Source organism: Solea senegalensis, linkage group LG17 (assembly GCF_019176455.1).
Source record: "Solea senegalensis isolate Sse05_10M linkage group LG17, IFAPA_SoseM_1, whole genome shotgun sequence".
Classification (NCBI taxonomy): domain Eukaryota; kingdom Metazoa; phylum Chordata; class Actinopteri; order Pleuronectiformes; family Soleidae; genus Solea; species Solea senegalensis.
Window position 1 is genome coordinate 15,809,006 of NC_058037.1, and position 14,448 is coordinate 15,823,453.

General features: G+C 40.3%; 1 protein-coding gene across 7 annotated transcripts in view; it reads right to left on the minus strand.

The window, feature by feature from the left end:
* dtnba (dystrobrevin, beta a) overlaps positions 1-14,448 on the minus strand; it is a 29,778-nt gene that overhangs the window by 13,363 nt on the left and 1,967 nt on the right. For 5 of the 7 annotated variants that reach the window (XM_044049056.1, XM_044049052.1, XM_044049057.1 and 2 more), the window contains exons 2-9: positions 8,926-8,977; positions 4,449-4,540; positions 4,219-4,299; positions 3,459-3,672; positions 2,496-2,581; positions 1,456-1,610; positions 1,269-1,368; positions 160-326 (exon numbers count right to left, since the gene is read on the minus strand). In XM_044049056.1, the coding sequence (XP_043904991.1) occupies positions 160-326; positions 1,269-1,368; positions 1,456-1,610; positions 2,496-2,581; positions 3,459-3,672; positions 4,219-4,299; positions 4,449-4,539 (894 nt within the window). In that variant the 5' untranslated portion in view covers position 4,540; positions 8,926-8,977. Of the gene's footprint in view, positions 1-159; positions 327-1,268; positions 1,369-1,455; positions 1,611-2,495; positions 2,582-3,458; positions 3,673-4,218; positions 4,300-4,448; positions 4,541-8,925; positions 8,978-10,600; positions 10,741-14,448 lie in introns of all 7 variants that reach the window. The other 2 variants (XM_044049054.1, XM_044049055.1) reach the window with 2 other exon arrangements.

Sequence of the window (14,448 nt, forward strand, 5' to 3'; positions counted from 1 at the left end):
AATACATACAACAACAGCTGAAGAGATCACACACACACACACACACACACACACACACACACACACACACACACACACACACACACACACACACACACACACACACAAAAACAGTGGTGCCCCCTGGTGTGACGGACGGGGAATCACACCGTGACTCACCCAGGACGAGTGCTCCTTCATCTGATGCTGGCTGCTGTGCGAGCCGCTGACATTGCCGCGCCAGAAGCAGTTCTGGCAGAGCTGGTAACCACGGCAACGGAGGCAGCGGTAGCGGAAGCCCGTCATGCCATTGCCACGGCAGTAGGAGCACGTCACTGGGTGATAGACTGAGGGAGGGAGAGAGAGATGGGATCTGTCAGCGAGTGCCCAGAACAAGTCGATAAAGAGTTTGTTCGTCATCGTGTGTTCTTGTGTTTATTTATAGCTTTGTGAGGTCCAAAAATAAACCTACAAACCTGTCTTTGTGGGGACATTTTGTCTGGGGCTTTTTCAGGGTTACGACCTGGGTAAGGGACTTAGTTGGGATGGTTAAGGTTAGGGTAAGGGGCATTGTGTCTATCATGTGTCCTCACTACGATTTAGAAACAACTACTGATGTTCATTAACAGCTGCTCTGAGCTTAATACATGGATAAAACATTTTAAAATAATCACATTTTGTTGTACTTTTAGTATTAGGGATATGAAATATGAAAATTTCGAAATAATCCTAGAATAATCCTGCAAAATATGCTGCATATATTTGCTCATACCTGCTATGAAACACACATAAATCACTGTCTCACTCGAGATACACTGGAATACATGTTTTTAGCAAACGTAACAAGTGAAATAGGAGTTGTAAACTTCAATGAGACCATTTTAAAGAAAGAGTTCCTGATATCACTGAAAAGTTGCACTTATTTTCAAGAAATATTCCTTGTATAACATATTCATGATTTTACCCATTTCTGATGGCCACAATAAAGGAAAGTTCAACAAAATGAATGCTTTTTATCACAATCCCTACTTGGCATCAACTACAAGAAGTCACTTGTAAATTAGTTTAGTAAAAGGTATTTTGCTATCCTTTTCCCACACACACACACACACACACACACACATATGATGATGGACTTGTGTTTCAGTGCTTGTGTTTTGTCCTTCAGTGGAAGGACAAAGACAAACTTACAGAAAAACGTTTATCAGGAATTCAGCTACAAATTCTACTTTCGAAAGTAAAGACATGAGTTAGAGAGGGTGTGTGTGTGTGTGTGTGTGGGTGTATACCATGCTCCACGTTGGCCATGCGGTGCATGAGAGGCAGCCACACGAGACACTGAGGGGGATCGGCGGCGACGTCCAGGAACATGTTGAGCATCACCCTCTTCTACAAAACGACGACAACAAATACAGCCGCGTAAATGAACGTAACAAAAAATCAAAAGTGAGGAGAACAGCGTTGACTGTGTTGTACCTGTTGTGGAAAGCACGAGCGCGCTAACGCGTGATCGTAGCCAAAGGACGGTCCTTCGTGTATAGCGGTGGGCAACTTCAGAGCCTCCCTGAGAAACCAGTCAAACTTGGACTGCACCAACACACCGTGGGAGTCAGATACCTGAGAAAACACATCTGCACACACAAAACGCACACCAGTGTTAACGTCATCTTCCTATATTCATAACCTCTGTATTTCCTAATCCTACCTTACTTTAGAACTCTTATTTTATGGTGCTGGAATCAGTTTTTTGTCGACACACTTAACGTAATACAAAAAGGGATGAATCGGCGTGAACAGACAGCAGCACTGTCGTACATTTTCCACAAGATGGCACAATATGTAACATGTGTACATGCACAATATGTACATTACATTCAGCCTGACATATATAGACATTTCCATTGCACATATAAGCTGTAAAAAAGCAGGTTTTTTTTTTACATGATTTGCCCATCAACATGTTCTCATGTAGAAAGAGGGAACTAGAAAGAGGATTATGTAGAAAATGAATCCATAAAATACACAAAATGTACTTCAAATTTCTGATTAATTTATGTGTTATGGTGAGATCTGACTGCCAAAAGTAGACTGCACAATTGTGACACACGACAGGTGAATTGTGAGTAAGTAAACTCGGGAGACGTTTTGATCACAGAAATGAAAGAAAGTTTTCGTCATTCTTTTTGATGAGAAACAATGAGGAAGAATCACAGTGGAGTCACAGATGTCCATTTAAGATCTTTTTCAAGCAGAATAGCATCACTTTTATAGCTTTAAACATACAAATGTTAAAACACAGCAAAACGTTAAATTCTACAACGACTGTTATGAGTTACGAATGTGTAAGGCGTCGAATAGGAATTTATGTGTGACGTAAACAGTCAGAGACACAACACTTCACAGAACAACTACAGAATAATGCACGTACAGTTCAAAGAATGTAAAAACTGAAATAACCACCAGACATTTGATGAGCGGACTACAAGTGTAGAGCTGATGAACGAGCTGATACTCACAGCGGAGTTTATCGACCAGTTTTCCTCCACAGAGCATGGCCAGCATTGCCTTCACGGACAGCACCGTCAGTCGGCCTTCTGGCTCACTGGGAAAACAAACACAGCACTGTTTATTTTCAACAAGTATATAAACTGATGATCATTCACTATAAAAGATAATAGAGTGCTTGTTGCAGAAAATGCTAAATAAATTGTTTCCCAATCCTCCAAATGACGATATTTTCAAATGTCAACAAACCAAAATTATTAGGTTTTAACTTGTTTAAATACCTAAAAATAAAAAACAGTCAAAACAACCAAATCAATTTTTAAAATTGCTAATTCAGTTACTGATCGGTGAACAATCGATTCATTTCAGTCCTAATAAACTATGGGGCTGCTATTAATTATTATTTTGTTTTATAAAAGATTATTTTCTTGAATAATTCAATACTTGTTTTGTCCAGAAAATGTTGAAAAATGTTTCCCAAACCTCCAAAGGATGATGTCAACAAACCAAAATTATAAGGTTTAAATGATTTTGGGTTATATGGAGCAAAGAAACCAGAGAATATTCACTTTTAAGAAGCTGAAACTGAAAATCAGTTATCAAAATAGTACATTCATTTACTAATCAATGGATAATCGATTCATTTTAGCCCTAAAAAACTGTGAGTCTTTCAGAAAGGGTCAGTTCACAGTTAAATCCCAGCGCTGTGTAAGAAGATTTAAATCATTTACGTCGGTATCTGAAGGCTAGTTTTTACCTCTGATTTAATTATCTGTCGTGCAGCCGCTTCACTTCCTGCCGTTTACTGTCCAGCAGCAGGTCGGCGTTTATCTAATAAGCCCAACAATCGAGTCATGCTTCTGATATTAGTGTGTCAGGCCGCCGGAGTTTGGTCCAGACTGATTTACACATAACCGTGGGTAAAGGAGTGGGTCGGTTGCAGTGTGAATTTTATAAGGAGCTGATCTTTTTACCTGTCGACAGCTGCCAGTATGAATTCCACCAAGAGGACGGTGCTCTCGTGAGCGTTGATGGTGTGCGTGGTGGGCAGACGCTTGCTGAGCTGGTTGAACAGCGACGAGACCAGGTTTTCCAGTCGGGTCACGGAGATGCCCACGTTCAGCTCGATGGCATTCAGACCGGCGTCGCGCACCGCCTCGATCACGTTGTAGATGTCGATCAGATGCACTGGAACGAGAGGAGGGAAGTCAGGGGGAATTTGTACACTTGTTGGATTTTGAGTATTTTTTCAATAGTTAAAACAAACTTTCTGATTTTTCAGCTTCTTAAATGGAAATATTTTCTGGTTTCTTCGCACCATATAACAAAGAAATCATTAGAATCATTTTGGTTGGTGAATAAACACTGATCAACACTTTTCAACATTTTCTGACATTGACGGACCAAACAAGTACTTGAATAATCGAGAAAATAATTTATGGATTTAAATAAAACACAGTTTAGCTTACAAAAACAACCATCAACTCGTAAGAAGTTTGCAGTAGAACTAAAAAGTAATTAAAACTAATAGCAGAAAAAAGAAGTAGTAGTAGTAGAAATTTTTACATTACAAGAGTTGAATATTTTGTCGACACCTTTGTGTTTTTTGACTGATGCAGAAATAAAACCTCATCTACTGGAAAAAAATGTCCAGATTTTGTGTATTTAAATGTATTTCTTCTACACAATCAGCATACACACGGGTGCCAATAGAGGGCAGTGTTGTGGACTCACAGTTGCATCTCTTCTGTATAAATCTGAGCTTGCAGGCCGTTCGATACGTAGAGAGACAAATGGCGTCAAAGTTCTGCTCCGCTGTGCCGAAAGGAAGATAATGACGTCACGATGCAGCAAAAACAATACAGAGAATAAACAGATTTTTAACTGCAGAATGTGCTTTTTTTTTAGCACATGGCAAGGAAAATGTGGCATGATGTAACGGGTTTACACTAAAGGTCACTCACCAAGTTCCACAAAGATCTGCCTCCCCTCGGCTCCTGCTGTCACCGGAGCCCCCCTCCCACGGTCTCTTGGACTCCCCTCCGCCATCACCATCCTGTAAGAGAGACACAACCCGGAAAAAACATGAAAACCCTCAAACATGCGGGTTTTAATCCAAAAATTTCATAAAAATCTAACATCATGAGACAGTTTTTAATGTTTGCCTCATAAACACTGGACTTATGACCAATTACAGTTTGTTGCAGCTGCATTTGGTGTGGACATTATGGACTCTGAACTACAGAAAGGTCAACAATCAGCTTTAACTAATTTGATAATGAATTAATCAACAAAGTCAGTTTTCAATCATTTAATATCCCAACATGGCAGCTAATCTGATGAAATGTGTTTGGATGGAATTTACAGATTTAACTGGAGAAACAACGTGAGACTTTTAATTAAACAAGAAAAAGAGAAACTAAATCATGAGTTAGACTAAATAAAAAACACTGAACATTGTTGAATCCTAAAAAAAAATCCAATGTAGAGTTTTGTTTTAATTACATTGTTAACTTGACACAGTAAGTTCTATTTTTACAGACACTCAGGTTTACTGTGTGCATTCCGACACACCCCATCGGCGCATCACGTGACCGGCTCTGAGATGGAGAGTCAAATTCAAGGCCACTAGAGGATGAGCTGAGTGCGCTTGGTAAATAAACACATTAATGAGAGCAGCTGATGAAATCTGACCTGAGTGCTGCCATTTAGACCAGCGAGCAAGGACACAAGAGAGGGAGGGAGGGAGGACGAGGGAGGGGAGGGGGGGGAGGGAAGTGGAGGTGGGCCGAGGAAGAAAAGAACAAGTTAGCCGCCAACCTCTGCTGTCAGGTGACACAGAAAACACCAGAGGATAGTGGTCGCCATGGTAACAGTTATACTACACCGCAAAAATTGAGAGACGCGCAAATATTTGCATTCCTTGTACAAATGTGGTGACAAGCCAAGCCCCAACGCATGCGCGCACACACACACTCACACACACACACTCACACATGTACACACACACATACGTGCACACACACACATTCCACAGAGGATTTGAAAGATTCCCAGGAGCCTTCATGCTTCATCCTGACAAAAGGAATCCTCCTTTTCAGTCACTTTCACACACTCAAAAAATGCACACACACAGAGCTTATTCTTTTTAAGGACACTGCACTGATTTCCATATATTTGGACAGCCTCAACAAAGCCTTAACCCTAACCTTAACCATAACCACTTAATGTCTAACCCTAACTTTAACCTTAACCCTAACACAGTCTTGTATAAAGTACCTTAAAGGGATAATTGAGTAAAAAGTGCAAGTATGTTACCAGAAAATTACTTTGGTAGACGGTGAAGTCACTTTTTTATATATTACACAAGTAAAAGTATTAAGTAGGAGTTGAGCCATGGTGGCTCAACCACACACACACACACACACACACACACACACACACTGCCCTGTTTCATTTCCATTGGTCACTCACGGTCAAGAGTCAGAAACTGCTGACACAAGTTAAAAAGTTGCTGCTGCAAAGATGGGGACTGCTTCGCTGAGGACACCACTTCTTCTACAATGTGTCCTTGAGGACGATACATAACTAACAGATACAAAGTGAGACTAAAGTATGTGCAGAGGTCGTCCCGTGTCACTGTGATACAGCAGGAGTGTACAGTATGGAAACATGTAACTGTGCATGCACGCAGATTTGGATTAACAAAGCAACAAGCTGTTTTTTGCCTCCATCTACCTCCTGCATGCTCTACACAGGCTCCGCCCCTCGTCTGAATGCTTCAAGAAACGTGTAATCCCATAGACTGTAAAAATAAATGTATTCTCCAGCCAATGGGGAAGTGACCGAAACCTGTGCTCGCTTAAATGGCCATAAGGGGGTGACTTTCAAGAATAAAGTCTTAATCTTTTGAGAATGACGTCATAATATTATGAGAATAAAGTCGTTATCTTTCGAGAATAAAATCCTAATTATTATTCAAGCAAAATCAGAGATGATCAGCTGCAACCTGTAAAATGGTACCTGCTACAATCCAATGCATGCAGAATCTATTTATAGAGAATAAATACACACACCTCTAATGTACCGAAATATTGCGGTTTAAGATTTGGCACCCCGAGTGAACGCCGTGTGTTTGACAGCTCGTCTGGTCAGAGTGTGAGCTTCCAGTTTCAAAAGCTGACATGAGGTCAGTCAAATCTCTAATCTAGACGCTCCAAACTGGGAGTCTATTTTAAACCCAGAAGACTATGTCCACTTTTTATATACGGGCTATGTTTAGCCGCGAGCAGATGTCTTACATAGTGACAGAAGTTGCTTTCTAGCCTCACCACGTGATGTAATTAACTGGTGCTTGACAAATAAGCTCATTTACCACTTGTTCTTTTTTTGATTTGAGGTAACTGTGAAGCAGGGAAGCCGCCAACCACAGGTTTGGTGGGTCCCATCATCATCAGCTCCTTCGCTTCCTGTCGGCTGCCTTCATCGTTACCATTATAGACGACACACTGCTTTGAGCCAAACAAGGAGACATGGCTGCTTCTAAAAGTCTCACTTACTCATCCACTTACAACTCACTTGGATTCCCATAGTGAGTAAATTGTTATTTCCAGCCGAGGCCTCGGTGATAACTACACCCAGTCTGTCTATCAGTCTGTGCCTGTCTATCTCTGCGTAAAGCTGACATGGAGGAACATTTGGCGAGTGAGTGAGGTTAGCTTCTTATTTTAACTCTAAAAGCTCTTGGTGGATATAATTACCCTGCCGGCAATTACCCCAGAGGGGGCCTGGAGCGGCTTGGCTGCAGTTTTAACACTTTATCACCGGGCTGAAGAACTGAGGCCGCGCCACTGGGACAAAAACAAACACATGCACCTTCACATACATCCCTGCACCCATGGTGCATGTGGCCAAATGTTCAGCTGACACTGAGGCTGCGTTACATACTATATAGAGCCTATTGTTCTCAAACTGTGATACGTGTACCACCAGTGGTACGCAAGCTTCGTCTGGTGGTACTTGCAGGAAAATACTGTTCTATCGTTGATACCAAGGTTTGTGATTGGAATTGAGATGAGGAATTTTGACCAAGGTGTGTAGAAAATGAAGCAAATAATAATAAATTAGAGTTACCTTATGTCTTGCTCCATCTTAAGCTAATCTCACTATATCAGTGTGTGAAGTCTATGTGAGGAAGAGGAGGAGGGTGATGAGAGAGCAAATGATCTTATTGGCAATAAATCTGCCCCCTGCCTCCACCACTGTATTTAAACGTTGGTAATATTGGTGTTACATCAAGAGCTCAATATTTTCTCAAGGTGGTTCTTGGTATAAAAAGTTTGAGAACCAATGCTATCGACTGACTGGTGAAAATTGGTGAGTAGACACAAAAAAATAACATGTCAATGACACAATGACATCAGCAGGCTTTCCCTGACCAATAATCAGTTTAAAACCAATATAATGTGTATTTAAGTTGCATATGCATACAACCCTTGTCATCACTTCTGCAAATACACAAAAGTTCACAACACCAACTTCGGACTAGAAATATCTGTTTGTAGGAATTCAATCAAAAACATCTGTTTTGTATTAATAAAGTGAATGATCAAATTAATGTAAATGGACATTCCTGCTATAATCCAGCATGTTTACGTCGTCCATCAACTAACTGATGTTCATTAACATGCAGTGTTTAAGCTGCTCTGAGCTTATATATGGATTTAAACATTAAGTACTTTTAGTATTGGGGATGGGTCAATATGAAAAATGTCATGTCCCATGAATAATAAATCACTTTCACAACGTTTACATATTTTTTTTAGCAAACATAACAAGTGAAATAGGGGTTAGAATCTTCAATAAGACCATTTTAAAACAAGAGTTCCTGAAATGATTGATAAGTGAATGCTGGTGAACTAACCTTTATCACAATAAAGGAAATTTCCCTACAATTAATGCTTTTTATTGCTATGCACAACAAAATTATTGACAATTTTCCCACACACACCTGATGATAACATGAACTTGTGTTAGATGTCGTGTCCTTCAGTGAAAAGTACAAAGACAAACTTACAGCAATACTTTCATCAGGAATTCGGCTGCAAATTCCACTTACTCTTTGTGTTTTCGTCAAAGTCTTTGAGCTTTCGAAAGTACATGAGGTGGGGGGTGGATGTGTGTGTATACAGCTGACTGCAGTAGAGCATACTGTGTTTGTGTGGGTGGTGCTACACGCTGCCATTGCACCATGGTGTTTTATGAAGGCTGACATTTGCTGAGGTTTACAGAAACAAACACGCAAACAGCACACGTTGTCCTTAAATACACTCAATATAAAGACACTCACACTGTTAAGGTAGTGGATAAGACTGACTCTCGCTTTCCTTAATGCTTGATTAAATACTCCGTGTATGTGTGTGTGTGTGTGTGTGGTCGTACCTCTCTGTGTCGGGAGGTCACACAGGACAAGAGGAGCTTCAATGACGGACGTCTGACAGAGAGAGAGAGACAGAGAGAGAAGAGAAAGACAACCTGAAAAGTCTTTTCAGTCTGGAGACAAAGAGGTCAAAAGGCTCTTTAGAGACAACAGAGGACATGCTAACACGGACACACACACACACACCAAAGACAACCAGTGAGACATACAGTAGTGTGCAAAAAGTCTGAGGTCAACACCAGCTCAGCATTTTTGTCAGAGTCTGTGGGTTAGGGTTAGTGTCAAAATGGATTAAAATGATGTGACTTATATTTGTGTTGAACTCAAACAACAGACATGAAATATAAAGACAAATTCCAGGAGAGTCAGCGTTGTGTTATTGTTACAGTGTTAGAGTAGGTCACACCAAATACTTGACACTTCGTTTAACCCATAGAAGCTGCTTTTTTCCTGACAGATTTGTTATTTTAAACACACACATGTTTTCTGTATTCTCTGGATGTGTTCCAGTAAAGTTGTACAGTACAAATTACACTGTATGGTCAGTATAACAATGCTAAAACAACAAATCTGATTTTGGTATGTGATGATATGAAAATTCCCTGTCACAATAACAAAAATAATTGTGATTGTTTGAAGCATAGAAGGGCGGAGTCTTCTGTCCACAATCTATCTGTGGTAGCAATCGTAAAATCATTCAAATGTAGTTTATTAGTTTATAAGTGTGAAAACTGATTGATTGCCAATTGATTAATTGACTAATCATTGTTACTCTGCGGAGGTTTTATGAATTCTAAACTACACAATCAAAGAACTACAACTACACAAAAAAGGAGCCTATAGGCTGCTGTCATACTACATATACATACAGACTAGACCATTTTCCCTCTTGCAGGTGTTTTCATTATCATTATCATTATTATTATTATTATTATTATGATTATTATTGTTATAATAATTATTATTTAAATGAAGTGCAGACATCACTTTCAATTATAGCAACATTAGCACGTCTCGCTGCAAAGTCGGCCATGACTATTTCTTTATTTATGTTAATGCAGTGCTAAGTTGGCAGCCCGTGGCCAAGTGGAAAGGGAACTTGACTTGTAACCAGAGGGTTGCCGGTTCAAATCCCCACCCGGCCCCACCCAACCCCCAATGCTCCCTGGGCGCTACTCAGTGTGGCAGCCCACTGCTCCTAATTCTAAGATGGGTCAAAATGCAGAGGACTACTTTCCCTAAGGGGATTAATAAAAACTAACTTTAAAAAAAAAAAAAAAAAGGTCCAGAGAGCCCCACCCAACCCAGTATTCGCAATTCTACGTACGAGTCTCGCTAAACTCTCTCTCTCCTTTTACTTCAGTGTGAGTGTGTGTTTGTGTGTCAGTGCATGTAAAAGGGGGCGGAGTGTTGCATCAATGCAGGCCACCCAACTCGTGCACCTGTGCAGAAACAACACACACATATACACACACTTCTGAAACACATCCGAACAGCGGTTACACTTCAGAAGTCCCAACACCTGAAGAGGACAAATGTTCGTAAAAACAAACACACACTCTTCTCTACCACAAATACCACTCTCTCTCTGTTACACACAGACACACACCTGTTCATCTGCTCTAAAACATGCACTACATGCCGGTAAAATTAAGCCAAAAGTCAAACATAAATTACCTTTAGCTGTGTTGATTTCTGTGGGTAAAATCCACAAATTAAATGTCCAGTGGGGACAGAAGTAGTAGAAGAAGAAGAAGAAGAAGAAGAAGGAGAAGACACTCTGATCGAGGGACAGGCGTCAGGCAGACGAGCTGGTACTAAAGAGGGGTAAGAGGGTGTTTACCACCGTGCATGCCACATGAGCACATTACCACTTGCAGCTGCTCGGTATTCTCACGGTCTGCACTGACAGCACAGACCAGTGTGTGTTATACATGATATATATATCATATATATACACACATACATACATACAGCAGACAACTTTAGACACTGTCTGAAACAAAAGCACTAATTATTCTGTATGGCTCTGCAAAACCAGAAAGAACATTTTCTCCTCTTTAAACTCAGTCTTTAATTGTCCAACATTAATCTCAACAAATAATCCATATCAACTGATTCTTGAGTATTTTATCGTGATCAACCTTTTAGCCATGGAGCAAAAACATAGTTCAACACACACGCCTTTCTTTGAGTTTCTTAAAGCCTAGAATTTGTGCTGAATAGAAACAAGTTGGACCGAAAGCAAATCCCTCTCGCTGCCCTCCGCTAATCTCCTCACTCCTACTGACTGACCTTTGAACCCGGTGCTACCATAGAGACAACCCGACTGACCCGGCATGACTCCAGGGTTGTCGCCAGACAGGTAAAAACAGAACCCGACTAATATCAGGTTACACGTTTAAAACGGGATGCTAGCAACGTAGAGGGGGGGGGGTGTCAGGCTCAAACCAGGGCTGAACAATGATTTTGGATTTTAAATCCAAATCGCAAGTTGCAAAGGTGGCAAACTAGTGATTTTGTGAGCTTATCCTTAAATTAAGTTTTCTAATGCTGTGTTTTTATCATGGTACGGATATCGTCGGTTTGGTACACTTTGGAATGGTAAAGCCCTGGGTCAGGCTTGCATTCCGGCAGAGAACAGTAACTTTTCTTGGTAATCTGAGTGCCCAACTGGCCATGTCAGCAACAGACGTGGTGTGACACGTATCGGTTACGACGACAACGAATGCGAAACAACTTTTTTTTGTAGCTCAGTCAGCTGACTGTTGCGGGTGGAACCAGGTGGAGCTCCTCCCTGATCTTACTGTACCATTTTAACCCTAGTATCCCAAGAAAAGGGTGCCAAATAATGTAACAGTTGGTGTTGGTTATTTTGATACTATTCCTAATGGAAATGCAAACAAACGTGACCGTTCCACTCTATGGAAACTTCTCCAAAAAAGTCCATATACAGAACAAAAACTCAGAAAGATGTTTATTTGCAATAAACTGAGCTTTGGTAAGCAACAAAGTATCTTGCAGTGTGTTAGTCATAGAACGAATTTTTAAAAAATGTGTGTAGTCTTCGGTAAGCCAACCCAAAAGTGGCAATATATTGAATATCCACTAGGGGAAGGACTATTTTGGTCAACAAGAAGATTACCCACTTTATTTATATCGTCAGTAAACATTGCCAAGGCAAGTTTATGTTCCAAACTGATAATATCAGGTCTTCCTCAATTGTGCATGATGTCAATTAGGTAGATAATCTCACATTTAAAAGAAACTAGACAGTATGAGTGAACTCTGGTGTGATTGACAGCTAGTATCATCCAGTAAGACTCTGCCTGCGGGTGACATCTCTGAACTTGCGGTCACGAAACCTCAACACGGCAAATCGCGATTCCAGAGGCTTCAAAACAAGAGTTCAGATTCTTATGTGAGACGACACGACTGGTTGCTACAGAGTTGGTTAAAATCTAAAAAGACAAAAAAAACTCTGAGGGCTTCAGCAAAAAATACAGAAGGTCATTGTGCTAAAAGATGAACCTGACACAACTTTCCTGCCAGCACTGCATTCGCCAATAAAAAGTGCACACCTGGAATCCTCGAGTATAACTTTAGAACTTTTTGCAGCTCATGAAGTCTACCTTGTGCTGATAACTTCTCCCATATTTTCAAACATCTTTTGTATCTGATGAGCTTCCAAACCGACCTTATGGATCATATTTCACAGTCTCTCTCATACCTGAAGCAACATGCCCCCACCACCACAGTCCTTTGTTTCATTTTCCTTCTGTACTGATGCATTATTAGACTGATCTCATCTGTAACTAAACTGGAAGTAAGGTTCAGTAATCCAGCTTATTTTGTGTGGTTGGAATCAAATTCCTGGAGAAAACTGTAAGGTGATCGTGCTGGCTACAGAGACAGGAGGGAGTAAGTGAGAAGAGACAGGGGGAAATGCAGAGGCAGAAAGAAAGAGAGAGTAATAAAGCAGGACCTGATCATAAATAGAAGATATTAAGAAATGAAGAAGAATCGAGATGTGCTGAGAGGCCGGAAGGAAGCAGAGTCACACACTGAGAAAGAGAAAGAGAGAGAGAGAACCACAGGAAGAGGGCGAAAGACAAAAACAAAGACAAGTGAGAGATGTGGGAACTGTCTTGACGAGACATGAACCACCAGAGACGCCACGATGCGATGTTATCATGATATTTAAGTCCCAGTAAGATATTATCACAATACTGAGTATTTGAGAAATCATACTGCGATGTCCTCACACAACAGCTCTACAACACTGACTTCCGATTGTAAATGCAACGCAGCATATGTCAGTCATACACACATACTGTTAATTGTTGAATCTGTCAATTTTTAACAATTGAGAAAATACTTGTTTGGTCCATAAAATGTCAGAAAATGTTGAAAATGTTGACCAGTGTTTACCAAACCAGGAAATAATAATGTTTTCAAAATGTATTGTTTTGTCCACAAACCAAAAACGATTCAGTTTTAATGATTTCTTTGTTGTATGGATCAAAGACACCAGAAAATATTCACATTTAAAATGCTGAAAAATCCGAAAAGTTGCTTTAATTATTGAAAAAACACTCCAAATAGTTAATTTAGTAAGTAACTAATCGTTGTATCCCTATTTGCATCCATGGTTTTTACCGACTTTTCAACTGGAACGTATGTAAATATAAATGTAAATGGAAAGCAGCATTGTACACATATTACTGTTTAATTTAATTTAAACTATGTTGCTATGGAGTGTAAATATGCAAAATATGATGTAGAGCATCGTTATCCACTGCTATTGCCAACAATTTTTACCCAGAAATACATTTACGTCCATGTTTTTTTCAAACTCTCTAAAAGAGAACTTGGAGGTGACATCTCTCTGAGTTCCGACATAAACAGAAAGCACCTTAACTTTCTCAGTGCTGTGTGTGTATGATAAAGGCATAATCCAAGTATTTGCACTTGACTCACACAGTTTCAGACATGCAGCTCAACAGCAGATCAATGCACAAACAGTGAGTGCAGGGCCAACAGAGCATCAGTGACCTTGGCAAACCACCGCGGGCAAAACAAAATAAGCCGTTACTCAAATAAAGCACCAAAATATCTAGTGGGGTTTTTATCAATCCTCCAATTCTGAGAATCAACTTGGAGTGGGGGGCTCTGGAGGGCCATCATGCGACTGCTCCAACAAACAAAACGAGGAATACTTAAATTACACTATAATTTAATTCAAGAGAAATTATATAAACTAGAGGCTGGAGAGAAAAGGCTGCTTCTAATTATAGGTTTCACCCTCACAGCTATTATCTCCCCACCCACAGTGGAGACAGTAACACTATTCACACAGCACTACTGTAAATGAACAAACTCTAAAACATTTCCATATGCTGCAGACTGACACTGAGATTAAATGTTATGAATGAGGGGTGGTGGTGGTGAAGAAAAGGGGGGGTCAGGTAACATATACAGGTGAAACGCATGGTTATCACATGAAGAGGGAGAGGGAGAATTCT